Source organism: Helicoverpa armigera, chromosome 17, assembly GCF_030705265.1.
Source record: "Helicoverpa armigera isolate CAAS_96S chromosome 17, ASM3070526v1, whole genome shotgun sequence".
NCBI classification, from domain to species: Eukaryota; Metazoa; Arthropoda; class Insecta; order Lepidoptera; family Noctuidae; genus Helicoverpa; species Helicoverpa armigera.
The window spans coordinates 4,738,765-4,766,363 of record NC_087136.1 but is presented as its reverse complement, the minus strand read 5'-3'; the positions used below and the strand labels follow the sequence as shown (position 1 = coordinate 4,766,363).

The 27,599-nt window shown below is 36.7% G+C and overlaps 2 protein-coding genes across 4 annotated transcripts in view; one reads left to right on the top strand and one right to left on the bottom strand.

Annotated features, from left to right (window-relative positions):
- Nucleotides 1–10,247, top strand: part of LOC110373838 (uncharacterized) — a 73,689-nt gene extending 63,442 nt beyond the window's left edge. For 2 of the 3 annotated variants that reach the window (XM_064038932.1, XM_064038934.1), the window contains 6 exons: nucleotides 2,315–2,418; nucleotides 2,790–2,987; nucleotides 3,306–3,441; nucleotides 3,908–4,074; nucleotides 5,578–5,718; nucleotides 6,214–10,247. In XM_064038932.1, the coding sequence (XP_063895002.1) occupies nucleotides 2,315–2,418; nucleotides 2,790–2,987; nucleotides 3,306–3,441; nucleotides 3,908–4,074; nucleotides 5,578–5,718; nucleotides 6,214–6,321 (854 nt within the window). In that variant the 3' untranslated portion in view covers nucleotides 6,322–10,247. The remainder of the gene's footprint in view (nucleotides 1–2,314; nucleotides 2,419–2,789; nucleotides 2,988–3,305; nucleotides 3,442–3,907; nucleotides 4,075–5,577; nucleotides 5,719–6,213) is intronic. The other variant, XM_064038933.1, reaches the window with a different exon arrangement.
- Nucleotides 10,248–10,621: 374 nt separating this feature from the next.
- The window catches only part of LOC110373826 (elongation factor-like GTPase 1), a 113,999-nt gene continuing 97,021 nt past the window's right edge, over nucleotides 10,622–27,599 (bottom strand). Inside the window, exons 10-11 of the mRNA XM_064038719.1 lie at nucleotides 12,756–12,940; nucleotides 10,622–12,400 (exon numbers count right to left, since the gene is read on the bottom strand). Coding sequence (XP_063894789.1) covers nucleotides 12,212–12,400; nucleotides 12,756–12,940 — 374 coding nt within the window. The 3' untranslated portion in view covers nucleotides 10,622–12,211. The remainder of the gene's footprint in view (nucleotides 12,401–12,755; nucleotides 12,941–27,599) is intronic.

The window sequence follows — 27,599 nt, the reverse complement described above, 5'->3', positions numbered from 1 at the left end:
AGAAAAGCAGCTATTGAGTTGATTTTTTTCGGAAAATAGCTAATGTGTAGCGTTTTCATCTTTGTATTATCAGAGTAACCTGAAACTCGGAAAACTCTGCGAAAACCCACCACAAAATGTTTTATGTTTCAAGAATCGGGTGTAGCTTGATTTGGACTATATTTTAGTGTTGTTCTGCCAGTATTTATCATTTAGCATATTCATATATCGTAAAGCGGACTTCAATTTTGAACAAAATTGATAGAATTTACATAAGTTACAAGCAAATACATACAATAGAAGCAAAAATTATGTGACAGAAGCTACAACTTTATTACTTAACCGCAACCGTGTTATCTCTGCTATAAAAATAGATAATATACGGGAAGCGCCACGAATTTCATCATAATCGCCATAACAGTTTTGCGACATAATCTACTAGACTCGCCTACGAGTATATTTTTATCACTAGTGACACATATTTTTGATACATTGTTGACAGCTCACTGGTAAAACAAAGAGCCATGGGTTTTTATTAATAGTTATATATAGTAATATATTCAATAGTGAAAAAGACTATAGAAATGGTAAATCAATTTAATATTTTACTTATTTTTAGTTATTAACTTATGGAGATCTTGTTTAAGATAATATAATTTTAAGTCCTCGATGTGGTAGCCAGGCTACAATTCATATTAATACGAGTATGTAATTGCGACTTCGACAGGTCTTTAACTGCCTACCATCATTGTAAATATGTAATCATGATTACTGAATTTTAATCCATTCTTCCTGAACCGATAAACGGTACAAATGCGCCCTTTCCTCCCAGTTTTCCTGTTACTCTGAAATGGTTACGCATTTCGTATTTCTGAATGTCATTTCAAAGTCAATGCCTCGTCCCAGATTTGGGAAATATGAAATTCTGAGTATGGGTTTCATCATGATAATTTCTGTTTTCCAACCAATAACGAGTCACTGAACTTCAGCCTATCAGTCCTGGTGACGATGAATGGCCCCGTTGCAAGATTTTGCATGTCAATTATTGGCTTGACCTCAGTTTATAGAAGCGTATTCCAGATTCTGTTTATTAACGCGGTTAAGACACGGGGCATCATTTTTAATTCAAGGTTTATGCCAGTTAAAAACACGTTACACAGAAGACTGACTTTTACCATAATACATTCAAGTTTAGCTTGAGTTCCCTCTTAGGACCTGATCTCAGTTCTCAGAATTTGAATAAGCAGAACACATTTTCTTGTTTATCAAAAAGTTGAATGCTTTAGCTATCATTATCAAACCTGCCATTATCCCTATTTAGTGTTTAAGTTCGGAACAACATGGCTTCTTCCATACCCTGCTATCTGACCTCATCTCCCACACTCCCTCCAGCCATATCGTCTTTCACACCATGGTTTCTTTGTTCTTCCTCTTCCTTTATTTCTAATGCTGTAGCTATGTTCTAGATTATTGGCAACACTTAGCCCAAACAAATGTTATGCAAATAATCTAGGTTGGTCGAGGTTAACCGATTAGGATCGTGTAATCATCGTGCACCTTAGACCTTTTCATAGTCGCCTGTTTTGTCGGCGAATGACCTAGGGGCAATACCCTTTGTTGGAACCTTAAATAGTCTGAAATCTGTGGTTTGGCAGAATGGGGTTGGAGTATTATTTTAGGAACATTGAGGAATATACCTCATATTTTCATGTCGTGTTTAATTATTGAATTCTTTTATAAAAGGATTTTTATTCAGAACTATTATTAAATTAATAATATCATGGAGGTCACGGTTCAGGAATGATGTAAGCGAGCAAAGAGTATTTTATTACACCTATGGAAACTTTATGACGATTTTATGCAAATGTCAATCTGACACAAATAGCATTGAGTCTACGGAATATTACAACTAAATAATATAATATTTACTTGTTTGGATTGGTATCAAAATATAAACAATTTAATAAGGGCAAATAAGAAGGTCAATTAGCTTCCTGCATATTTGTCAAATAAGGTCAGTAAATATGGACAGAATATTTGGGTTACCCAAACTTATAAGTCGACATAGTTCCCGAAAAGTCTTTGGGGTACTTCGTAACAAGTACATTTGCAAAGTTTAGACGGCGTAATTGGAGAACTACCATTAGAAAACGACTTGTCTTATAGCCATATCTAATCTAATTATCACACCATCTAAATTCAATTATTATAATGTATCGAACGAACTAAGATCAGGATCTAGTTTTCATTCGTTCCTACAAAGCGGTTTGCAACAGACGTCCCACACCTACTTTGCTGGTTCGTGTATTAATTTGGTCTTTATAATCTCTTTCAGATTACTCATGTGCCCTGGTGGGTGATCTGCTGCTTCAAGGTCACCTGTATATCACGAAGAACTACTTCGCTTTCTACTCGAATGTGTTCGGCTATGTGACCAAGGTGAGCAACTTTATGTATGTCGCTTGATTGCTTTGTCGCTAAGTGGTCTCATAGATATTAGAACTTGTTACTGCCGTTTAACGAGGTGCAATTATGGTGCATTAATTTTGTTATTTAAATGTCGAAATTATAAATGTTTTATGTGTTAGAAAAGTAAATGCAAAATTCAACTACTAGTCACATGGTTATAAATAAATAATGAAAAGGTGATTTATGATTTCCGATTTTATCATGATTGTAGCCTAAGTTGAAGCTTTTTTCAAACCTTGGCATTCAAGTTAAAAATTGCTCTTTCTGAAAAAGAAACTTTCCACTCAAGATTTGAATCGCATAATGAAACAGCACCCTTAAACCTCGATTTTGTTTTCCAGCTACTAATCCCAATAATATCAGTCCTCCGGATAACCAAAGAGAAGGTGGCTCGTATCATCCCCAACGCTGTCGGCGTGTGCACTCGCGATGAGCGACACGTGTTCGGCTCGCTGCTGTCGCGAGACTCCACATACAAGCTCATGATGCACGTCTGGAAGGCCGCTAGAGCACCAGAGTTGGCGACTCCTAAACCTCAGGTATGTACTGGATCTTTAACCCATTAGAAGTCGCTGTTTTTGTTTCCATTGGTTTGAACCCCTCTAAAGTTTTGACTAGTCCCGAAAATGGCTGGTCTTGGGAGACCTTAGGTCAGTGTTGGACGGAATTGGCTTATGTGATGACGACGAAACAGATTGCAGAAATGGGTTTGCTTTGCTAACATGGATAATGGTAACCAAGGTAATGAGAAGGAGGTATGAAGATGAGAATCCTGCAAGATGAATGCATCCTATCTACTGCAAACCTACGACACTGAACCTTCAAATTTTTCAAAGTATTGTTTTTATGTTTTACAGGATCTCCGAGCATCAGAAGTGGAGCTGGAAGTGTCGGAGTACTCTCCGGAAGACGACAGCAGTTCGGCGGGAGGCGACCAACATGACGCGCCCTCGCCGCCGGTCCGACGAGAGTCCGAAGCCATCATAGCTGCAGGTACGTATATTGAGAGACAGCTGAAGTTATATACTGATTATTTTTTGCAAAGGCGTCATCGGTATCATTGGGTACCTTGCAAACGCGCAATAGCACGAAAGTTCTTTTAAACACATATGGCCTTACTACAAAAACTTAAACGTCTGTTTTACACTTGTCTAAAAAAATTGTGACTGCAAAATGAAGCATATGTCAACGTCATAATTTGTCATTTTTTAGACAAGTCTTAAACAGACGTTTAAAAGTTTTTGTGGTAAGGTGGCTTGACTCTTTCGGTTGACGTTTGATAGCTGACTGGAAGAAAAAGACATGTTGCGCCGACCTCCAATGACATGGGAACAGGGCAGGAAGATGAAGATGTCTCTTTTCGGTTGTCAAACCTTCCCAAAGAATCTATGAAGCTTTCTTGAGGCTCCCTTCTAACTTTGGCAGTTGACACTTAAATGGATCTGTCGTCATCTTGCAGCAGGAGGTGCAGCAGTGATCCAGCCGGCGCTGCTGACGGGCAGCGGCACGTCGCGGCGCGCGGCGGGGCGCTGGTGGCGGCCGCTGCTGGCGCTGCTGGCCGCGCTGCTCGCCTGCAGCGCCGCGCTGCTCGCCTACCGGCTCTACCTCGCCACGTACCACACACCGGTGAGTGCCTATCCTCTAAGGAGACCAGCCCGCGCTGCTGGCGCTGCTGGCCGCGCTGCTGGCCTGCAGCGCCGCGCTGCTCGCCTACCGGCTCTACCTCGCCACGTACCACACACCGGTGAGTGCCTATCCTCTAAGGAGACCAGCCCGCGCTGCTGGCGCTGCTGGCCGCGCTGCTGGCCTGCAGCGCCGCGCTGCTCGCCTACCGGCTCTACCTCGCCACGTACCACACACCGGTGAGTGCCTATCCTCTAAGGAGACCAGCCCGCGCTGCTGGCGCTGCTGGCCGCGCTGCTGGCCTGCAGCGCCGCGCTGCTCGCCTACCGGCTCTACCTCGCCACGTACCACACACCGGTGAGTGCCTATCCTCTAAGGAGACCAGCCCGCGCTGCTGGCGCTGCTGGCCGCGCTGCTGGCCTGCAGCGCCGCGCTGCTCGCCTACCGGCTCTACCTCGCCACGTACCACACACCGGTGAGTGCCTATCCTCTAAGGAGACCAGCCCGCGCTGCTGGCGCTGCTGGCCGCGCTGCTGGCCTGCAGCGCCGCGCTGCTCGCCTACCGGCTCTACCTCGCCACGTACCACACACCGGTGAGTGCCTATCCTCTGGGAGACCAGCCCGCGCTGCTGGCGCTGCTGGCCGCGCTGCTGGCCTGCAGCGCCGCGCTGCTCGCCTACCGGCTCTACCTCGCCACGTACCACACACCGGTGAGTGCCTATCCTCTAAGGAGACCAGCCCGCGCTGCTGGCGCTGCTGGCCGCGCTGCTGGCCTGCAGCGCCGCGCTGCTCGCCTACCGGCTCTACCTCGCCACGTACCACACACCGGTGAGTGCCTATCCTCTAAGGAGACCAGCCCGCGCTGCTGGCGCTGCTGGCCGCGCTGCTGGCCTGCAGCGCCGCGCTGCTCGCCTACCGGCTCTACCTCGCCACGTACCACACACCGGTGAGTGCCTATCCTTTAAGGAGACCATCCCGCGCTGCTGACGGCCAGCGACATATCCCGTCACATACCATACACCGGAGATCTATCGTCTTAGGAGATCAGCCAGCTGCCCAGGCAGGACATACTATAGTGCAACAACATACAAGGCAGGCAGGACATACAAGGCGTTTGTGCAGATACAAATGCACTCTGTGTTCCCTTACTGTCGTAGCCCGATTGAATAGCAATCGGATATGATCCGAGATAGATCAGGACCAGGTCTGACAGGTGCACGTGGTATCCGAACTATGGTCCGTTTTATACTCAGGGATGTTGAATACTTATGTATGTTGTAACAATGGGAATGACAAATCTTGCCCTCAGGCAATATTAATATACAAATCTTTTTGGAAAACTTCCGATTCAAGATCTTGTTGGATTGGACACCGTTTATATAATAGCTGCTGCCTTAGTCTATTTTTTTTAACTACGTTATGAGCTCGTCACAATACTGAGTCAGATTAGGCATTTTTACACAGCTGTCACGGTTATATGCTAAATGTTATATTTCTTCATTCCAGGAGGACCTAGTAAAGTTATCAGGCGAGGAGTTATATTCGGAGCTAGTGAGATGGCGGGCGCGGTTACACGGCCGGGCCGCCAACGAGTTGCATGCATTCCTCACTACTAACCTACTGTTGCTTACCAAGGTAATTTGTTCAGTACGTATGTCATGTCATATTAAACCAAATTAAATCATTTATTAAAAAAAAAAAAACATAATCCCACTTTTACATGAGCAAATTACGTAAATTCCTTATTTTGGTTTGGGTTTAGAATCATGTTTTCTAATTTTGTATTTTATAGTATTATTTGTATTTCATCATGTTTAGCATAAATGACTTTTATTTTGTTTTTTTTTTTACACGACTGCCCATAAATCCATCTTCAAAACGAGCTCTCATCTCTCATATTTTATAGATATTACATGATTACTTCTGAATTCCATTGTCAATTATAAAAAAGGCTTCAAAAAGTATATAAAAAAAAAAAAACAAAAAGGCGGTAAACACTTAAATCTGTTGAGATAATACTTGCATAGACTCGGTAAATCAGTCATGAGAGATATGACTCTATCAATTACTATATCCAGCTATCAATTTCTTCACCAACTAACTTTGCAAAGAACCTCAAAAATACCTTTATTCATTCCACAGGTACGACAATCCCTAGAAGCGTTATCAGGCGTGATACTAACCGACATGGCGCAGTCCGGAGCTGCCGAGCTCAACATCGACGTGCCCAACGAGACCGTCTTCAGTTAGCAACACTATTCAATAGAACAGCTGGTAATGTACCATGTAGACGGTGTTGCCATGATATATGGGCCTGGGATTGCCAGCGTGTAAAGGGATTTTTTTTGCGCAAACACGGCCTGGGATTGCCAGCGTTTTAAGGGCTTTTTTTGCGCAAACACTTGTTATTTTTGCGCAAATGGGGGTTATTTTTGCGCAAACACAAAGCACGTAAATGGAGGTGGACTGCTTTTTTTTGAAATTATGAATTAAACTTGCAGATTCAATTTATTATCTATGTGAAAATTAATCAACACTGGTAAAGTGGTATCCAAAGTTAGATCTAACAGATAAGCAAAATGTCTTTATTTCAATGAAAAGTTGGTTTTATCTTCACTTTTGCGTGCTTCAAAAGGCAATCCTTGGTTCACAGAACACCTCGGTTATTAAGAAGTATTATTGTCACCACGCTTGCTAAGATTATGTGGATATCTCCGAGGAAATATTATTGTATTTAGTTGACAGCCACTGTCACAAATATCCGACAAGGAAACGCTTTTCCATGTCTCAGTGAGACGGAAGTGATACTAGTTATTATTTATTTATGCTATTTTTCAGTTGTATAATGGTTGGGTGGAATATCCAAAGTTTGGTCTCAACTAACGGTGAAGAAAGATAGGTTTTATTACACGTAATATATGAATTTTATTAATAAATTATCGACACTTTATGGTGTAGGGTGTCCAAAATATTAAATAGTTAGCGAGGGATTAAAATGACCAGCTCGCTCTAACTTAATTTTAATAAAAGTAAAGTCTTTCTGATTCACAACAACTTGTAAGTGTTCTGCACTTTTAACAATAATTAAATGTTTTAAAGTTCTGACCTCAAATGACAGATTCAATTCTGTTCCTTGCATTTGTTTAAATAATTGATGTTGTTTATGCATTCATTTTAAAAATATTAGAGATTTTAAATTTATTTTTGTTTCAATAAATGTTGACATTTATATTGAAAAATCATTAATCATGATACCAAATAATCGTGTCTTCACAAGTATTAACATAAAAAAAATATTTTAGATGTTTTATTCGGTGACATTCTATGATATCAAGTGTCAGACAGTCATAGCATCTATTCTAATGATTCAGGTTCAATTTTCCCTATACTGCCGATATCGCTACAGTTTTATAGGAGTCAAGAAGACATGCTTCTTATTCCGATAAAATGAAGTTTAGAAAGATTTATGAGAAGCTAAAGTTCATTTAGTAAAATACCTTCTAAATTCGTCTCCGATAAATATTAAATCGGAGCCAATAAATGTTCTATCGGAACCGATATATAGCAAGCGATAACGGCAATATAGTAAGAGTTAACTTTTAACATTTCAATCGTATATCGTTATGTGATTTGTAAATAAGCGGCAAGAAGCCGTAATGTCTATGAGGCATTGCTACGTCATATTAATTTGTGTCAAACACAAACGTGTAGAGTAAGATGCGTGTGTCGAGATGAATGAACGATCGACTTGATGATAATACACAAATAATAAGTACACCTACAACATGTGTGGGATATTGTTTGTTCACAGGCTCGTCTGTGATTGAAACGGCATTTAAATTATCTCATTTCACTCGCGATATTTTATTTACCGCACAATTTTCTCTTTGCCTTCTGTGCAAGTTTCGCATTCCTTCTAACGTCCTACGTCTGCGGTATAACGTACCTGTGTGTATTGTTTAAACATTGTAATGTGAAATAGTATCGCGTTCCTTCGTCTCGGCTTATTGATAGATATTTTCATAATCACAATTCTATAACTTCGGCAATCTTTCATATATTTGTGTAAAACGTTAAATTGTTAAGCTTAGTCTTGGTGGAGAAACGAATAAATAATCTTAGTCAATGTTGCTGTAATATTATTCTTGTATTATTGCGTATTTTATAATAAGTGGATTGGCGTCATAGTTGTGTCTGGCAGTTTTCTCCGAATATGAAAATACGTTTGTAATTTCTATGTAGAAGACGTGTTGAATACGATATTACAACGGATATGAATCGTAGAGTGGTTTCACTGGAGAGTATACAATTGTGAATGTGATAGTGTCAGAAGGCAGGTGCTAGTATTTAGATAAGAGTTATTATAAAACCAACATTCCTCGTTTGAGAAAGTATCCACAAGGTGTCGGGAGTGGAGAGCGTCCAGTCGGGCCCAACGTTCGCTTCAACAGATCGTTTGCCAAATAGCTTCGTAATGTTTCTTGCCAATATATAATGACATTGATAACTCAGTAGACGCAACTATGTTTGTGCACCTAATATTTCTGTATCGATTACAAACAAGCTAAACATTATTTCCTTAAATTACACAGCTAAAGCTAACAAAAATACGCAAACTGCTATTTTGACAATAATGAACATTAGATTAAACAATCTTTTGAAATATTCATACAGTTTTATAAAAATTTATCGATGCAAGAAGTATTAGGTTTTAAAGTTAGTTTGGTTTAAAAATAATATCTAGTAATGCTAAAGTTTTGAAACATAGAAAATCTAGTTCTGAGTGATGCAGGCGTAAGACGATCAGTTTTGGACGGTTTTTTAAAATAGTGTTGTTTATAGAAGTAACTATGTACTTTGTAAAGTTTATGTAATTAATAATTTATTATTCTAGTCTTTGGTCAAGCTCAAGGATTTGTTATTCGGTTCTATTGGGGTTAGTATGTACTTAGAATGATTTTAAAACTAATGTAAGTGTGGAATTATGTTACGGGCACTCGTAAAGTATGTGCAATCAAAAATATTATGTAAAGAATATTATGTTTTAACACATTTCTTATTTATTGTAGATCCAATTACAGTTTGTTATTTTATATCGGAGAGGTTTTTGTTAGATAATGATATATTTTAGCACATTGCAACACTATATTTAGACGATGCTAGCTAATTATTTCCCTCGAACAATTCACTCGATGTATTATGTACAAATATGTTCGTTGTATCACGTAGGTTAATTGGCTGTTGTTAATACTTTATGTGATAAGGGCCTAATGTTGTTGTGCTAGGTTACCATCTGTGCCAAAGTGCTCCATCACTGTTTGTATTCCAAATGACAGATTAGGCCTTTATATGTATCCTTATATAGACGTACCGACTTATGCTTGTTCACTGAGCAATCATCGAGCGAAGTAAGCTTGTTGCAAGTCTAACGCTTGCTGTAAGTCGTGGTGTATTGCTCAGTCATCGGTGGAACAACACTTATCCTCGCTCCATGATTTATATTTCATGTTATTTAAGGCTGTTTACGCTGTCCTATACGAGTCATTATCGGAAATAATTAATATTGCCAAAGACAAAAACACTAGATTAAATGAAATATCAAAAGTAGAGATAGTGAGGTTTGTACATTAATTAGTTTTAGGTAGGTCGTGCTGTTAATTTTGAATTATTATCATGTAAATATAATGATTTTACGTAATTTTAGTATTTTATTGAATTATTATTTTCTGGTGCAATACGAGGAACCAGTGAGATGACAGAGTTTATGTTAATCAAAATTGTGTTGACGAACAAGCATATTATTGTATTTTTATTTTTTATGAAGTTTTATTGCAAAATTATCATTGAACGACAAGAAGCAACACCTTTAAAATGCACTTTATGTGGAATATCTATGCTTGGACCAATATAGGCATCAGCTTTGTAACAAGTGTTATAGCCCAGAATAATGATATGAACCTACTAAAGTTTGTGTATGAAACGTAAAATAGCGTAATTGTATCAATGGGTGATAGAACTGATTTATGATTATTAGTGATTTTAAGTTGTACCACTTAGGAATTGTTATGGACGCGTATGTTGTATGATTTCAAAGTTTGTTTTGTATATTTTTGTTTGAAGTTGTGATTCGTTTGTTGATTTTGTAAATAATAGATAGATGAGTTAATTGAACATGATATCTTGTTTTATTTATTTTTCCCGTGAACCTACATTATTAACAAGACATCTACAGTCAGATCAGACAGCCTGCATAAGATTTTGACCCGTGGCGGAAAAACGACTTATCCAATATAAGAAGCTGGTGGCTAAGAAATGCTTGTTTCCGACTCGACTGTTATTTAAATATCTTTGGCATTCTTTACCTACAACGGGGTAATCAGAAAGTCTGACAGCCATACAGAGATGATGATGATGATGGGCCCTTCCATGTGCTTCCGGGTACGTCGAATTACAAGGAACCCTGTATGCTGCGAAAGTCGTTAGACTGTGCAAAAACACCATAAAGGAAATATGGTAAGGGGGGTAGGTAAAGGATCAATGAAATACAAAATATTTTTCTAACATTATATTAAAAATAGGAGTATGAAAAGTACATTAAATACAATTGTTAAACAACTGTTATAATAAATAAATACTATGTATTTATAACCACTACAATATTTCGTTTACAATTTTATTATACGCAACACTGTTTTAATCACAACTTTACTAAATCTATAAAGATAAAGAATTCATAGAGAGATAAACTAAGTTTTTCAAAAGCCATTATCTTGAAATATAAAACTAATCTTATAGTTATAAACTAAAGGTTTGCGTTATTTTGATAGTCCTAAATCGGTATTAAGTACCTAGTATTTATTATGTTTGGATTGGTTTTGGCACCAAATAGTTCAAATTATTAGTTAAATATTTTCATTATATTTTATAATTATCGTTGTGACGATGTTTGGAGGCCTATGCTACCGATAAATGTGTTTCAAGCAATGAAAATGTGCAGGTGTTTGTGTCTAAAATATTTTAGTGCAATATAAATATCCAGAAATCTGAATTTCTTGGGAACTATTTTATGTATTTAAATTTTCAAAATGGAAACCTCCCGTTATGATGGTAAAATAATCACTTGTACTTTGCTACTAGAATATTTTATTACATTCGAAAAGTACCCTCATAATGAATGATTTCTAAACTGATAAGCTTTTGTGAATTTGAACAATACTAGATAAGGGAAAAACGAAGTCCTAATTGTAACTTAATGCAAAAGTTCAATGTGTTATAATGCTAAGACCAATGTAACCTCCTACTGGCAACCAAAATATAAAGGTTTTTGTGAATTGTAAGTATGTATTTGTATTCGTTCCACTTCAATAACGACACGCGTGTCTAAAAGAGTATTATATATAGTAAAAATACTTCGAGTATTTTAATAAATATGATAATTGGATTGCTTTGACGTCATCGTTCTGACGTCATACGATATTTTTAGTTACCGACGTTGCGTGAAAATTACTGTTTCTATTTTTACTGCGTGTTACTTGAATTCCTTGTGTGAAATTATTTTTTCCTAAGTGGTAGTTCTACTATAGGTAGGGTTACTTTCGCTCAACACTTTTTATCCATTTGTGGGACACATAGGATAAAAATTTGCCTTTATGATAGATACTCTGATTTAAGCCATATTACTGCAAAGTTTCATCAAAATCCATCCAGTAATCATGAACATAGGTACATGTAAATATTTTTAGAATACATATATGTTTTTGGTTTTAATACATAAGATGTTAAGCACAGACTACCGTGCTTAGATTTATCACACATATTGCGATAATGGTATTTTAATCTATATGTAAGTATATTGATTAAAAGCTTATCTGTTGTGTGTAAGGCATCGTAGCGTGAGGTTATGAGTGTAAGGCATCTAATTAATCTATGAGAATTATCTAGTCATACCTAAAGCTTGCATTTAATGGGTAGCATTTTTACAGGTATTTTGTAACAATCAAAACATTTTACTAACAAAATAAACTTGATCATTCACCCCGCGATTCTTAAGGATCTCTATCTAAATCAGGGTTGTCACGCGGGTTTTCTATAGGAAGGTATATAGTTCTAGCGTAACTATTGATTAATTCTACTATGCTGTTTATTTATTCTTGGAGAGCGTCCTCTGCTTCTCAGCATGTTGTACGAGCTGTTTGTCGGTGGCTAGCCCTTTCCTTGTGCGGACGGCATCCATGTAGGCCTTCGCCCTGTTGACTCCGTCCCATTTCTCTCCCCATTGTAGGTACTCCTCCTCCGTGCGAGGCTTCCAGAATGGATCGATGTCTATCACCTGAAAATTAGAAAAATACAGGCATGAGTTCTAAGTTCTATCTACTTTAAAATATTTACATAGCTTTGTAAGAGTTTGAAAAAACATCGTTCCTAAACGAAATCGTTCTACAACCGAACAAATAACGGGGCTACTTACGTTGTAAGGGTTGGACCATAAGTAGGTTTACGATATGTATGAAAGTACGTATGTGTGAAAGTATGGAAGATTAATGATGATTAAGACCCCAAATCATAGGGAATTAAGATAGGGCATGTAAACTACGGTGTACGAGTTAACTTTTGAAAAAAAAAACAAAACATTACGGTCCTTATTAGGTCTCATTATAAAAGCCAGTCAACCAAAAGATACCCACCTCCCAATGACTGAACAACATCTGCGGTGCAGCGAGCCCCGACGTATGAGTCCTGAGCTCCAGCGCGAACTTGAAGCTCTCAGCCACCGGCAGCAGCGCGTGCACCCTGAACGATGCTGAGCCGCTCTGCAGGTCGCTGCCTACGATGCGTCCGCCGCGACGGCCGAGCACTGCGTACAGCTTGCCTAGAAAGATAGAAGAAAATCATGTTAGATCGACATGAAGCTCTAAATACTCTGATGATCTGTAAGGGTTTGAAACACATGCTAAGTTGACTTTTTTAAGGTGAATTTCTCTGCAGGAAATCTGGCAAGTAAGCATGACGTCGCTGACGACCGTGATCAATGAAAAAGTATCCGCGATTCGTCGGGAAGCCTAAAAACTGTCGTCAAAAAAAGTTCGCTTCGTGATATCGCCGGAGTCGTTTGACAAATATTCAGTGGTCAGCAGCCTAGAAAAATTCCTTGCTTCTTATAAATTGGACGCGGCCATTTTGAGATGAAAGGGGGACTTCCGGTCACGGGCGTGCATCCGGTTCAATTGGTCACGTCCGCAAGACATCTTGTGATGTTGCCCACTACGCTCGTATTTGTCAAGTAAATAAGGGAGCTTTTTGTAGACACACAAACTTGAGTCGGCCTAAGAATGTTAACGAAAAAAACTAGTAATAATATCATGTTGTAACGGGAAACACACATACTATAATTGCCAGCAATACGGAATTTGGTTGAGGTTGTAGATAAAAACAAACTATTTTTTGTTAGTGTTACATGCGTGATTGGAATGTAAGGCTGCTGCCACAGTGTTATTTATTTACTCTTCTTAAGGTCGGGCAGTGAGTCAAGTATAACAATATGGTTATTAAACTAAAGGTCAATCATGTTTTCGACACAGTGACTCATTTGGGTGACTGTGCCATGAAGCCCCTTGCAACAAAAGAACATCTTCGAAGTAAACTATATCAACGGAATTTGCAACAGCCTACAGATATTGGAAGGTCAGAACTCCGACGCCTTTCTGGTGACAACGAAGTGTTGCAAAACATATCGGTATTTGTTTCTCAATTTCGCATTTCTACATTCAGTTGCAGTAATCTGAATAAAGGCACGGGTCAGGGTACTCAGCAAATATGGTATTTTAAAAGTTGGCAAATATTTTTAACGCGGAATATTGTATGTGTACCTAACTTTTACTGTTCTCATAAAATGCAAGCAACGCTTACCTATACCGTACCTATTCGATTGTTTTCAGATTATTAATTCGGAATCGTATCTTACGAAGAGAAATGAAAATACTTGCCATAACAAAAAAAAAGTTAAACCGATTAAGAAGACAGACTTGCAAGCTTTAAAAATATTTTTTTGTTAGGTAAAGTCCCTAAATCTTGCCTTTACCAAACCACAGGCACACACATCTGAGCAAGTTGTAAAGCCTCGCAATAGCCATATTGACGTAACCGAAGGCTTGCAATTGGTCGCGGCCGAGAGGAGCCCATTTCCTGTGGTTTTCATTCAGTAAATAATAATTATACGTTATGGACCACGCTGGTACAGCCATTGCTATGAGAAAGTTACTTTTGTACATGCGAGCGAATACATGAATGAGATGGTGAAAGGACAATGGGCGATTCCGGTCCAAATGTCCACCACGAACGAGACCTATATGGCTAGATAGCCCGTTAAATATAGAACATTTTTTGTTATGAAAGTAAAAAAAATATAATGCCAGAAAAAAGTTATAGCAAAATCAAATAAAACATTTTATAGATTTAATCAATTTCATTTTTTCAATTACTTTTCGTGATGTTCGATTTTCGTACTTTCTGTGACTTCTGACAAAATAGAATGGTTCATATTAGAGAGAAGACACCACCAGTTACATCGAACTTTCTTTCTTAGATCCAGGCACCGCTGAGTATATTCAAGCACTTCTGGCGCCTCAATTGGTTAGTGATTCGTACATCCATCGGGCAAAAACTGGGTTGTTTATATGCAAATGTGTCTTACTCATCTTAGTTTTAGATAAAGTTCGGAAATGGACGTGGAATAAAATAAAAAATAATAATGATAACATACAAAAAGTATCGAAAATTAAGAATAGATTTTTGGCTATAACTTTTTTTTGGCATTGTTTTTTTTTTACTTTCTTAGTAAAAGTTACTCTAAATTAAGTGGACTATTTAATTATATAGGTCTCGTTCGTGGTGGACATTTGGACCAAACTTCATACATTCTTGCCCAATCTCCTTTGTGGTCGTGGAGATGATGTGGATTTAAGGTTAGAAGTAAGGTATGTTACCGCACATTTAGATTAGAGCTTTTGCCGTATGAAAAAGGGCCCTTCTGGTCAAACTATCCAGGTTAGAAATAAGTTATGTTACCGCACATTGAGATTAGAGTTTGGACGTTTTAAAAGGGCAATTTGGTTAAACTACCAGTTTTTCCTGAATAAATGAAAATTTAACAATGATTTGGTAAAGCTTTTCATCGGTTACTTTTCAATGCAATTATTATAAGCACTAGAGGGCTAAAAGAAAACAAGCATAGATTTATTATAATCTCTAATGGATGGCTAATTGTAGATACAAGTTATAAATCTATAAGTACCTACGTATCTTAGGAACAATTCTGCCTTCAATTTATAGTGTATGTCAATACACAGTTTCAAAATTCATACAGGAGTTATCAAGTTAAGCGTTTGATTGAAAGTAAAACACGAAAGCCGCACGTTAGTAAGTTCCGCACTATCTACGGTTATGTTATACCATATAATAAGAGAGGCACGCGGGACCGTTTGCGGCCTATATCCCTATCCGTTAGTAACGGACTCCGGAGGACATCCGTCATGGGGATGCGATCGTGATCTCAAATAGACCAGTTTGGACTTTGTGTATGGGTAAAAATAGCGAGGTTTTGTGTGGCTTGTAGAGGTTCGATTTGGTGGCAATTTAATCTGAAGCTTCATAGAGGTGATGGTCGCATTATCTATGTTCTAATTAGTTTTCCGAGGTTCTACTTATATTTATTTTCAAAATAAGCTTTGTTATGTGTATGCGATATACCTGGCCTACTTCTTTTAGTCCAATAGTTTATAAGTCCGTCCTATGGTATATGGATGCATGCCTTAGTTCTAAAACCAATCAGGTGTAATATTAACCAAAAATAAGCATATTTATTCATATTCATATTTATTTCACTGATCTTTTCATTTATCATAAACATATCTGTAATCCAAGACATAAAATTAGTTCCTCAAAATCTTAAGTGACAAAAACTATCCTAAAACCTTTTCCCGGGTCTAAGTTACCTCCCCTCTAATTTTCAGTCAAATCGGTCAAGCCGTTTTCATGTTATGTCGTGGCAACGGAAAGCGGGTTTCATTTTTATATACCTATACATAGATTTCATTCATTATTCCGTCGTTTCATTCACAAAACGTTGTCCGTAAGCCCAGTAGCAGAGTATCGCCCACTCGTAGAACATAGAACACAGATATCACAATGATATCTTGCTTACAATGTAAACGAGTAATGTTAATGCTGAGCTTAGCATGCGCGCTGTATTGTCTATGTCTACATGTCGCTGGAAATGTTAGGGGATTGTTGTATGTTGTGATGTCCTAGTAATTTAACTAGGTTTGGAAAATTATTTTAAGAATGTAAAAATACCGTTTTTTATTGGGTGGTGTTCGTGTAGCTATGGCGTAACTGAGGAATATTTTACCTAGTCAACTAGAGTAGACCGTTTTACAAAGGGGCGTATGCAAATACTTGTAAAGTATGCAAGTTAATAATCATACTTTAGGAATGAGTTAGCTAATAATCGGTTCAGAAAATCTTTACATGTAGGCCTTTTTAGGGGGCATGTTAAACTGTAGGTCCCGGCTGTCATTGAACATCTTTAGCAGTCGTTACGCGTAGTCAGACGCCTGAAGTCTGACACCAGTCTTACCAATGGGTATTGGGTTGCCCGGGAAACTGGGTTCAGGAGGTCAGATAGGCTGTCGCTCCTTGTAAAGCACTGGTACTCAGCTACATCCGGTTCGACTGGAAGCCGACCCCAACATAGTTGAGAAAAGGCTCGGCATATGATGATGATGTTAAGTAATTGATTCTGAAATATAATGGATAGTAAATTATTAATTTCCCTTGTTTCGCACTATTCAGCAGCACACATACGCACTAACATCTCAGTCGTGTACTATTTTTCGTTTACTATTTTCCCACGGCACACGGATGTACGGACAGCAAAACAATTACCATGCCCAATTCCCTTAACTATGTGTATCGGCATGTACGGCGTTTTAATTGGTTAACTTCATTATTATTCGGTTAGTTTATCTATAAACTATAACCGCTTTAAAGCAGTTTTGTTGATTGTTTGAGATATTTTTTGCGTACCTAGTTGTGGAATTCGATCAATTTTGCGTAGGCTGGTCGTGAATTTGTGATTTTGGATGGTCTAAATATTTTTATGGCTCGAGGATATTTACACTAGGAATACTCGTAGTAACATTAATTTGATCACTTGGACTCACACACGCTTACCTATATATTTACGATTAAACTTTTTCGGAAACACATTTATTTACGTTTTTGTACCAATGAACAGAAAATTTAAAATTTAAGTGGAAGGCAAAAACTACAGGAATTCTCAGATTTTGCCAAGGATGTTTCTTCTTATGGTCGAGGCGCATTTTTTTTCCAGAAAGAAAATACTCGAAATGGTACATAAACACTTTCATCAAATAAAATGAAAATAGTATGTTTTCATGCTACCCGTACATCGTCCCACGTCTAGCTAACATCACGCATATTGTGCATAATTATTATATTATTTCGTTAAACGTGACCGCAGTACTGAGCACAGGTTAATTATAATCCTGGTCGTGTATTAATTTTGCTTGTCACAGTTTAATTGTCGTAGGAAATTGTTTTAACAGGCATTGTTGGATCACACCCATAGTTATTAGCTGGAAAGAAGGCTAAAATTTTTGAACTATTAGGTTGATTAAAGAAATGTGTATCAATTTATTGGTTGTCAAAATGGTAAGTGCTTAAATAAATAGGTACACATTATTTAATTTTGAAACACTAAATCTGAAAAATAAGGTACATATCAGGCATAAGTGCTACAGAAAGATGTGGAAATTATTTTGGAAGCAGCCCAGAAACGGCAGCTAAAGTTGCTGGCGTCTGTCGAATAAAACTGGGTACGTGATGTCTTTTCTTGGCACAAACATAGCGAGACTTGAAGATATGGAATGGAACACGACAGTCTATAAAGGATATATGTAATCCCTATCGTATATAATTATTTCTCAAGAAATAATTCTTCCCAGCAAAATCACATAGGAAGTGGCTGTCTTTTGTAGATTTGACGGTCAAAAAATGATGAATTTCAGCCTACTTTGAATAAATGACTTTTGATTTTTTTGAAATAAATTGACTGGCAGTTAATTTTTTTTTTCAATCTCACATAATAAAATTTAAAAAAATAACAACAAACACCAACATAAAAAGCACAAAATACTTATTCAACGATTGTTGTACTAATAATTACATTGCATGTTAACGTCAAATAAACCAGCATGTCGCGATAACTTTACGATGTGACATGCACTTATTGAAAATAAACAAGTTGATAAAACTTCCAACAAGGAATTTACGACATTCTTGAAGAAAACAACGTTTTTATACCGTTCGTTCTTGTTTCGGGAACTTGACTTACTAGATGTGTCTGACAGAACATTGCGTAGAGAAAGCAATGAATTGTGGCAATACTTGGTTTATACTGGAAGGACCGAATCATCGAAAGGATACTTAATATTTTTTTTTGTAATTCATCAGTTAAAATACCTACTAAGGTTCATTTATGCAATTTTATTATATTGCCATAAAATGTAAACATTTAATTGAATTTGTATTTAAAATAGATGCAACAGGATTATGTTCTTACATACAAGCTTCTAGTCCCCTCAAAGGTGCTAACGATAACCGATAGCAATCGCCCGACAGTCGCCGACTGCGCGAGCGCATACAAAAACCCAACGGCTGTAATCACCGGCCAGCCTGAGTGCTAACGGAAGATTACTTAATTAACGATTTAAAAGGGACTATCATTAAGACTTATATGTAGATAAAGAAGGCGACAAAAAACTAATTATGACACTTCACACCGAGGAATTGTTAAACGATCGAATCGAATAAGGGTTGATACAATCAGGTTGAAAAAAATCTATTGACATAAATTACCTATGTCACAAATCTTACGCCTAATTTTAGAAGTTTTAAGACAAAACTTGTCAAATGATCACAGAAATATTTTTTTTCAAACTTCACCTCTAAGCTTCAAGTTTCGTAAACTTTCTACCCAAACCTCAAAAACACAATTTACAGAGGAACAAGAAAACCTCAAAGTCCGTCAAGTATTTTCCGGCGGCAGTAATTTCTAAATTACTTCTTTTTTGTGAGATGTTACTCAACTCTTATTGTTTGGTCATGCAATTATTGTGGTACAAAAACTTGGCAACGCGACTCGCGTTAAAAACACCGTAGATTCCTTCAAATCGGAAACTCAGATCGCTGAAGCGTAATTTGTCACCGGCCACCTGGGTAGGGCTGGCGCTTGGGAAAAAAAATAAACTATAGGTACTGCATGACTGAGGCTAAGTTAAAGCAGCTTTGTAACACGACATAAAAGAGGCTGATAAACTTGCGATCCGAAGCATTTTATTAATTGTAGAATAAGTCAAAATTGAAGAAAAACGGTATATTAAAAGGTCCATATAATGTCAAAACTCAAGATATTTTCCGGCAGAAGGTTACATGTAGGCAATTTTTTAATCATCTTCTGATGTTTTGGTACAATTCGAAGGAACCAGCCCTACCCGAGCGAGGTAAAAAGCCGATCCATGTTGGCTTGCCATTACTCGGCCGACATAACATTTTTACTCGCTTCCTGTCGACAACTTCCCGTCACGATAACGCATAACATAAGAACAAATTAAATCCGATCGGATGTCGGAGGATATTCGATAATGACAAGAGTTGCCCTTTCCGTTGAAAAGTAAGAGTCAGCTAACTGTGCTAGTAATAGACAAGAGAGATTGTACTTCGTTCATTCACTTCTAAGTACAAGTTATTCTTGTATGGAAAATCTAGGTATCATAGAAATGCATTGCAAACAATTAATATTGTGGGGAGTTCTATTATTGCATAACAATTGCTTTCTATGGGACTACAGTCTATAACAAAAGCCTTATTTACTTATCAATAAAAAGAACTAGTAGATAAATAAGAAAATTACATGACAAAGACGTCCTCTTGTCTTCACCAAAGCAAAAACTAATAGCACTTAAAACTCAGTATGTACCTTTTGTATCATAATTTTTTCTCAAGTTATAAAGAAGTTTTCCCATGGATCTTAAGATGAGATCCGTCCTACAGATGTTGGTTCGAAGTATTTCCTCTGGGGCACCTGTCGCCTCACACTTCAAATCGTTATGTGTTCAATGGGTTACAACATGTCTCGCGCCTACTGTCAGTGGGTGACAGATAGGGCTGCCATCCGTCCGGGTTTCCCCGGATTTGTCCTCGTTTGGAGGCCGTCCGGGGGCCGTCCGGGCGGGTTTTCAAGAAGTGTCCGGGGAAAACCCGGACACTTTTCATGTAAGAAAGCACCTCATAGAATTTAAGTATACGTTAATAGTAAATAGATTACAAATTAGGTATTATTTTGTTTTAAAAAAATCGTACTCGTTCGGGGAAAAAATGCAATTTACGCCAAATGTCCGGGTTTTTTTAATGTTTGTCCGGGTTTGGCGAAATTCGAGATGGCAGCCCTAGTGACAGATGTCCTTTAATGGTTTAGAAACACAGACAGACAGATATTTTGAATCTGAAAAACGTATCGAGTAATGGCATCCACGATTTTATTCTGGAGATACATTATTTAATAAGTATAAAATATGGACATGACCAAAGGATGGTTACCTTTTGAATTTCTATTTAAAACAGTATAACTTTAGGTACATATACTTGCTTGTATTTGCTCAATACATACCCATACAAGATATCAAGGTAACAACAAATACTCATAAAAACATGTTATTTACACTAGATTAATCAATGAGTAATCCTAATCAAGAACCACAAATTACTTAACACAGCCCCGTCACACCATTTAAAGCACAACTTCATTTAACCATAAGTTCATGGCATTCACTAATTAACAATATTGCTTCCACCAATCAGATTTAAGCAAAGATTCGTTAGTTTACAACCAAATATGCATAGAATCAATTACGAATTCTTGAATGGTTTTCGGAAATCCTTAATTACAGTGACATTCTATGCAATTGCAGTAAGTAATAAAACGCCTACACAGGAATTTGTGACTTTAGGTATTTATTGCAGTTTGCAACTGATTTGTACAATAAAAGATATAACTTTACATTGAAATCGGGTGAAAGTGTAGATGAAAATATTGATAGACCATTTAAAATTGTAATTGTTTTGTTTACCAAATAGTATGAGCATGTATATTCGCTGTAGGTACAGTTAATAGCAACAATCTTTGGCTTTGCTTACAATATCATTATGTAGTACTTATCACTAAAATGAAAAAGATTTCCCACGGAACGATTAAATTGAGATATATTATTTGAATCAGTCATCAATTTAATATCGGTACAATATCGGCTTCTTTCCATATGTATAAATCATCATTTTTAGCAATCTGTTTTTGGATAAGCGTTAATACCTTTTTTGTCAAACAACATTTTAATAAACAACCTAATCATTGGAATTAAATATAGATTTATGGCTACTCCAATTATCTGCCTACTAGGTGTATTGATTTCCTAATAACGGCATAAATCCTATGAGCTGGCAACGAGCGAGCAATTAAATTATAATCGTTTGGAAGCCTGAGTCAGCGCTGATACGCAGATAATATGTCACGCATATAGCGACGTGGTTTATATGTTAAGCCCAGCCTTATATGTGGCCTCTAAATATAGTGAACTGGAGCAGTGTCGACGGTGGGCGATGTTATGGTACAGTCATGAAGATTGTTTGAATACATAATAGGTTCCGTCTGTGGATTCTCCCGCATCTCGTGGGTTCTCCCGTTCCCTAAATGGGATAAAAAGTAGCATACTATTAGGTATGTAAGCCTTTCTCGATAAATAAGCTAGATTTTTTTCAAATCGGTCAAGTTGTTTCTGATATCCTTGCGAATGAATTTTCAGTGGTTTTATCTTATAGTATGCGATACCACTTATGAATCTATGAAAAGTCTGGAGCTTTCACTATGACTGATTATTTTTGAATACTTAATTTCTTTTTCGAAGCTAAACAAGATGACAAATAAATCCAAACCATTTGGTAAGTTTACTAATTATTATATTTACGAACTGCTTTACCAGGCCTTTTTAATTACTCAAAGTTACCTACACACTATGATAAATGGACAAACTTACTTAGACCCCTATAAGATTGCAACAGCAAACGCAAAAACAAAAAAGATCAACTAACAATTTGTGCAAACATATACCAAGGTTCTACTTGAAGTACTTAAGTGTCCATATACGAGAGCCGTAAAGGAAATAGTGGGCTTTACTTGTGGGCAGCTGTGCCCACTATCACAAGTGGGATGTTGTAAACACATTACATAATGATATTACACAATGTAGGTTTATGCATGTACTTACATGTTTATGTACGAACTTTATCGATGTTGCAGTTTTGACTTACGCTTATTTTCATCTTATATATAAAAATGAATTGCTGTTCGTTAGTCTCACTAAAATTCCAGAATTTTAGTTTTAAAATGTTTGTAGAATGTAAATGTTTGAAGGTCCAGGGAAGGTTTAAACGATACGAAGTTCGCGGGATCAACTAGTCGACAATATAAACGATGGTTTTTCTTAAGGCTGCTCGCCCTTCAGCCTTTTTGTAAGATAGATTATCAGGACGATTTTAGTGGGACTTTCTGACAAGGATTTTCTTATCGAGCTCTGTAGGACGTGTGCGTTACACAATTGCTGTTAATGTGTTCTATTTTGCTCCCACAAAAAATCGCGGGCAGCCGAAAACAACTGTTTAATATTACATGAAAATTCATAATTAACACCTATTTTAAGAAATCTGACGATCATGATGTCGGTGAACTTGGGCCTCACAAGTGCAAAGTCGTCGGATATTTTTGTAATGCAAGTGTGTTATTTGAGTATTATAACTACATAATTACAAGCGATGTTGAATGAAGATATCACATTTCAGGATGTAGGTATGTAATATGAAACTGTGTTAATAACTGAATAAGTAATTATTTTTAAGTCAATATCGATTGTTGTTTTTGTAAATGTTGTGTAGACATTAGTAGACATATTTAGCAAAACCTAGACTTGAATAATGTAGGGACTATTTCAATCTATAAATAAATCCTGCTACCAATTAATTAACATTACCTACCCTTTTCAGTTTGAATGTAGACTGATTACTAATGATAATATTTGTTTAAAATTAATCTTAAAGTTTCTAAAATTAAACACGTTGGTTCATTATTTCTTTGGACTTGCTTATCTATTAGGTACGTAATAATCAATACGAACTAATTTATTAATATATCAACATTCAACGTGCTTTATTTATTTTTTAAAAGCAAACATAACTTGTTTATTTTGTAAAATAACGCATAAAAAGACTAACAAAACTAAACAATCAACCGCAATTTTGTATTATAAGCCATCACATAAATATCATAACTGGATTCGCATGATCCAATCACAGTTGTGACGTCAAGCATTTTAACAACATTGCAATCAATGAAGCGAATCCGATACTCAGAACATGGGTCTGACGTCACAAGTCGTGCACTGGAAAAAATATGAAAATAACTTCATTAGTCCGATTGTGCTCTTATTAAGGCGCAGACAACAGCCAAAACAAAATACGTAAGTAAGAGAAGCCTGGTGACGGGTCGTTCGTAACATACATAGAAGCATAAATTAATAATGTTAAAATAAGTTGAGAAGTCAAAAACAACTTAGTTCTGTATTCACATATAGATACGTCCTTGATAAGCAATACAGATTTTTTTTTGGAAGATTTTAAGAGTTGAGAACCTCCTCCTTTTTGGGAAGTCGGTTAAAAAGAATCACGTAAATCGGTCTATAAACCTCGGAGTAATCGATGTACATACATAGAAAAAAAAAATATGTATCAAGAAAACTTTTCAAGAACGTGTTTTGAATATAACAAGGTTTTAGGATATATGGTTTACTTATATTTTTTTCGGCGTCAAAAACTTTATAGATTTGGCAGAAAAATTGTTTAAGACGAGCTAATTTGGCTGTTGTCTGCCTCTTAAGGGGTTATTTGTGATCCAAGGGGTATGAAGGTACGGAGCTAAGGTCACACGTGGGTGACTGCACGTGTAAGGGATATAAGGTCGTTATCGCTAATCTTACACGCTCCTGGATGGTTCGTATTGAGTGGTCGGATTTGGACTGGCTCGTTACCAACTCATTACGTCCTACTCGTGTCCGACTTTAGTGTAGGTTAATGATGTTTGTGTTGTGAATATAATTAAATATTTATACTTAGTAAATTATTGGTGATATTTTCCATGTTATCGCTCCAAATCGGGCTCGATTTTAATTACAACCTCCTTCCTTGTGTATAGTATAGCAATCCATGAAGCTTAACAAATGAGAGTTCACAAGTTGAAATGTTCCAACTATCCTACACTACCTTTCCGTATCAATGTTTTACAATAGTTCAAAAGCATCGCGTGATTTCAACAGTTATAATTATTTAAAGTTTTAACGACCTATTTGAGAGTTTACCAACCAGGTTTTAAATGGGCTAAGTTTTGCTACGTAATTAAGGCGAACCACTATCATTTTCGTGTTCCCTTCATCAAGATATGTATGACAGCTTAAAGTTAATATTTTGTAGCACGAATCACGTTGGGTTCCGTGACTCGGCTAGAATAAAGAACAAAGTTATGACCGTCATCGTCGTTGAAAAGGAAATTTTCTACAAGAGATATTCTTTTATGTTAAACATTTGACGGAAATGTTTTGAGGTATTGAGGGTTCTTTAGCTTCCTTTACTGTTACAGTTCAGGCTGGGGCTTGTTTGTTATTCTGCATTCTTTCTTATATTGTGACGTTTCGACTCAACACTCATTTACGAATGACATAAAAATGCAGTTGGTAAAGGTGAGATTTGTTACTGTTTTGCAAAAATTGAACTTGTGTAAATGTGTGTCACAAAAAACAGTTATTAAGCTATTCGCTTATAGTAAGTAATCCACTCTGCGGATAGTGATGGTCATTTATTATTTCTAAAGTACAAAATACTTTAATCTACAGTTCGAGCCAAACAGCACGTGGATTCCATTGTTATCAGTTAAACATGTTAAATAGGGACGGTTATAGAAAAAAACCACTTGAAACTTAACCGGATCTCTCACTTTTAAGTAAAGAACAAAACCTATCTTATTAAAAGGGATATAAGAAATATTCTGAGACAACAAAGGCAAGGTATAGGGTTGTCGCTTCTGATAACATACATATTTAAATATATTTTAGTTTTTTTATGTAATCTTCACAAAATGTTAGCAATTAATTCAACATGAAAATGTAATTTTCTTAAATGTGTCATCATTTTTTAGTTCTTTGGATATACCTACACCAAGGTACAGCGGTCATCTATCTTAAAATTATGTCGCGTAATAAATAATCGTAAAACTTTCCTATATTTGCTTGGAAAACTCTGAACTTGCAGGTAAAGAAGCCGAGGTGAAAACTGAGGCCCAAGTTTTCCGACTACATAAAACGTCAGTTTTATTAAAATAACTGTTTATTATGAATTATTAATAGTGTTCAGTTGTGTTTCTAACTAAAACTTACTTTTACGTTGTCTGTGAAATGGGCCTTAAAATATTTCAAATTATTTTTATCCGACCCCTCATTCAAGTAGCATCGACAACCCTACAATAGTCGAGTGCGCGTGCCAACACTTTACCTGTCCTTCTCCCACTTGAAGGGTAGGTGCAAAAAACGCTGACCACTTGTAGTGAAGTGGGTGCTCAAAGGTGCATTGTCTAGCATCTCTACACAATGCGCTTGAGTGCCGCTCCGTGCCAAACCCCAGTGGTAAACTCGGTACGTGACTCTGAATAGTGGCAACACTTTATCTACTAAGAATTTACGATCTTGATTTCCGTAGGTTTATGAACTATTTTCTTTTGTTATTGTGAAGGATATGTGTAGTTAAATGATGTTTCTATGGATTTACGTTTTTTTTTAAATTCAAATGCAGGTACATCAGATACAACTTTTATGGAAATGTTCAAAAATTATTCGAAGTAAGTGCGCGCTAAATGAATCATATAAAGGCTAGGTTTCTGTGGTTAATTTTAGAACAAGGTTGATCGAACTTTATAATTTTGACAGAACAATTAATAAAAATATCATATTTAGTTGGGCTTCTAATCATTTATGACCACTTTGAATAATGTTTGATCTAAATCAAGGTGTAAGAACATTTTGTTTACGACCAAATTGGCTGCTAATATTTTTATTATTTTACTTCGTGTTTTATTCGAAATATTAATTTATCACTGTAATTACAGTGCTTTAATAGTTAGGGCTGTACTTTAAAGGTCAAAGAAACAATATAAATAATAATTATAGCCAATAAAATGTGGGTAACTTTGCAGGCAATCGTAAACAATTGTAATCTTTATGTTTAAAGAAAAAGTACTTTGGTAACAAAAGAACTAAGTAATTGAAGCAATAAAATGTTTTAAGTACGCCATTTATAAGACCTATGGTATTATTAACACCCAAAGTTTCAAGAGCATGCCGCTCTTAGTATTTTATAAAGGGAAATCCTCAAACCGCTTCAGAACGAGGCAGGAAGATTGAGGAAATGGAAATAGAGGGATTGTAAGAAAATCTATTATAAATCTTATGTCTATTTTTATATTTAAGACAGCTAGCTAAAGTATCAGATATATAAAAGAATATATAATATATATAAGTAATATCATCATCATCTGGGTAGCCTTTTCCCAACCAGGTATATTGGGGTCGGCTTCCGATCTAATCGAATGCGGCTGAATACCAGAGTTTTACATGGAGCAAAACACTAAAACAAAATACTGCTGTCCTAAACAAAACTAAGTCATAGTCAAAAGGTCTCCTCTGACGTCATTCGTCGCTCATTTGTCACAATTTGATTTGTAGCTAGACCATGACGTCATCCAAAGCTATGTTAAGTCAAAGTTTCACGAAGCCTGACGTGCTCCTTACTGAAACACGTTTAACGGATCGTGAGGAATTCTTTTGTTTTATAAAGAACCTTAATATGATACTGTAGGTTTACTTTTATTTGTGTAACATTAATATCCAATATCCTTTATGGGCAAACATGATCAATGGATATTGAAATTATAGCATCATTGTATTTATTCACTGGGATCACTCGCGTCCCGTGGTGTGCACCCAGATCAAAAGCAGCTTAATGGAAGCCATAGATAAATAGGCTATCTAACTCTGAAATATTTTTTTTTATTGGACCTGGGACCATCGGTAACCGAAAGAAGCGCATTCGAACAAACAAACTTTTAAGTTTTATATTATAATATTAATAAACACAATATTTAAATTCAGCACTCAGTGGCTGTTTTCGTCGTCATGGTTCTCAACTGATGTTCGCTTTCGCGTTAAGTTTTCGTTCTGAGTCACTGACAATTACCAATTAAAATGAGAAAATCTAATTCCAACGGTCCATCTATTTAGAGATTTTACGAGTTGATTAGTGAA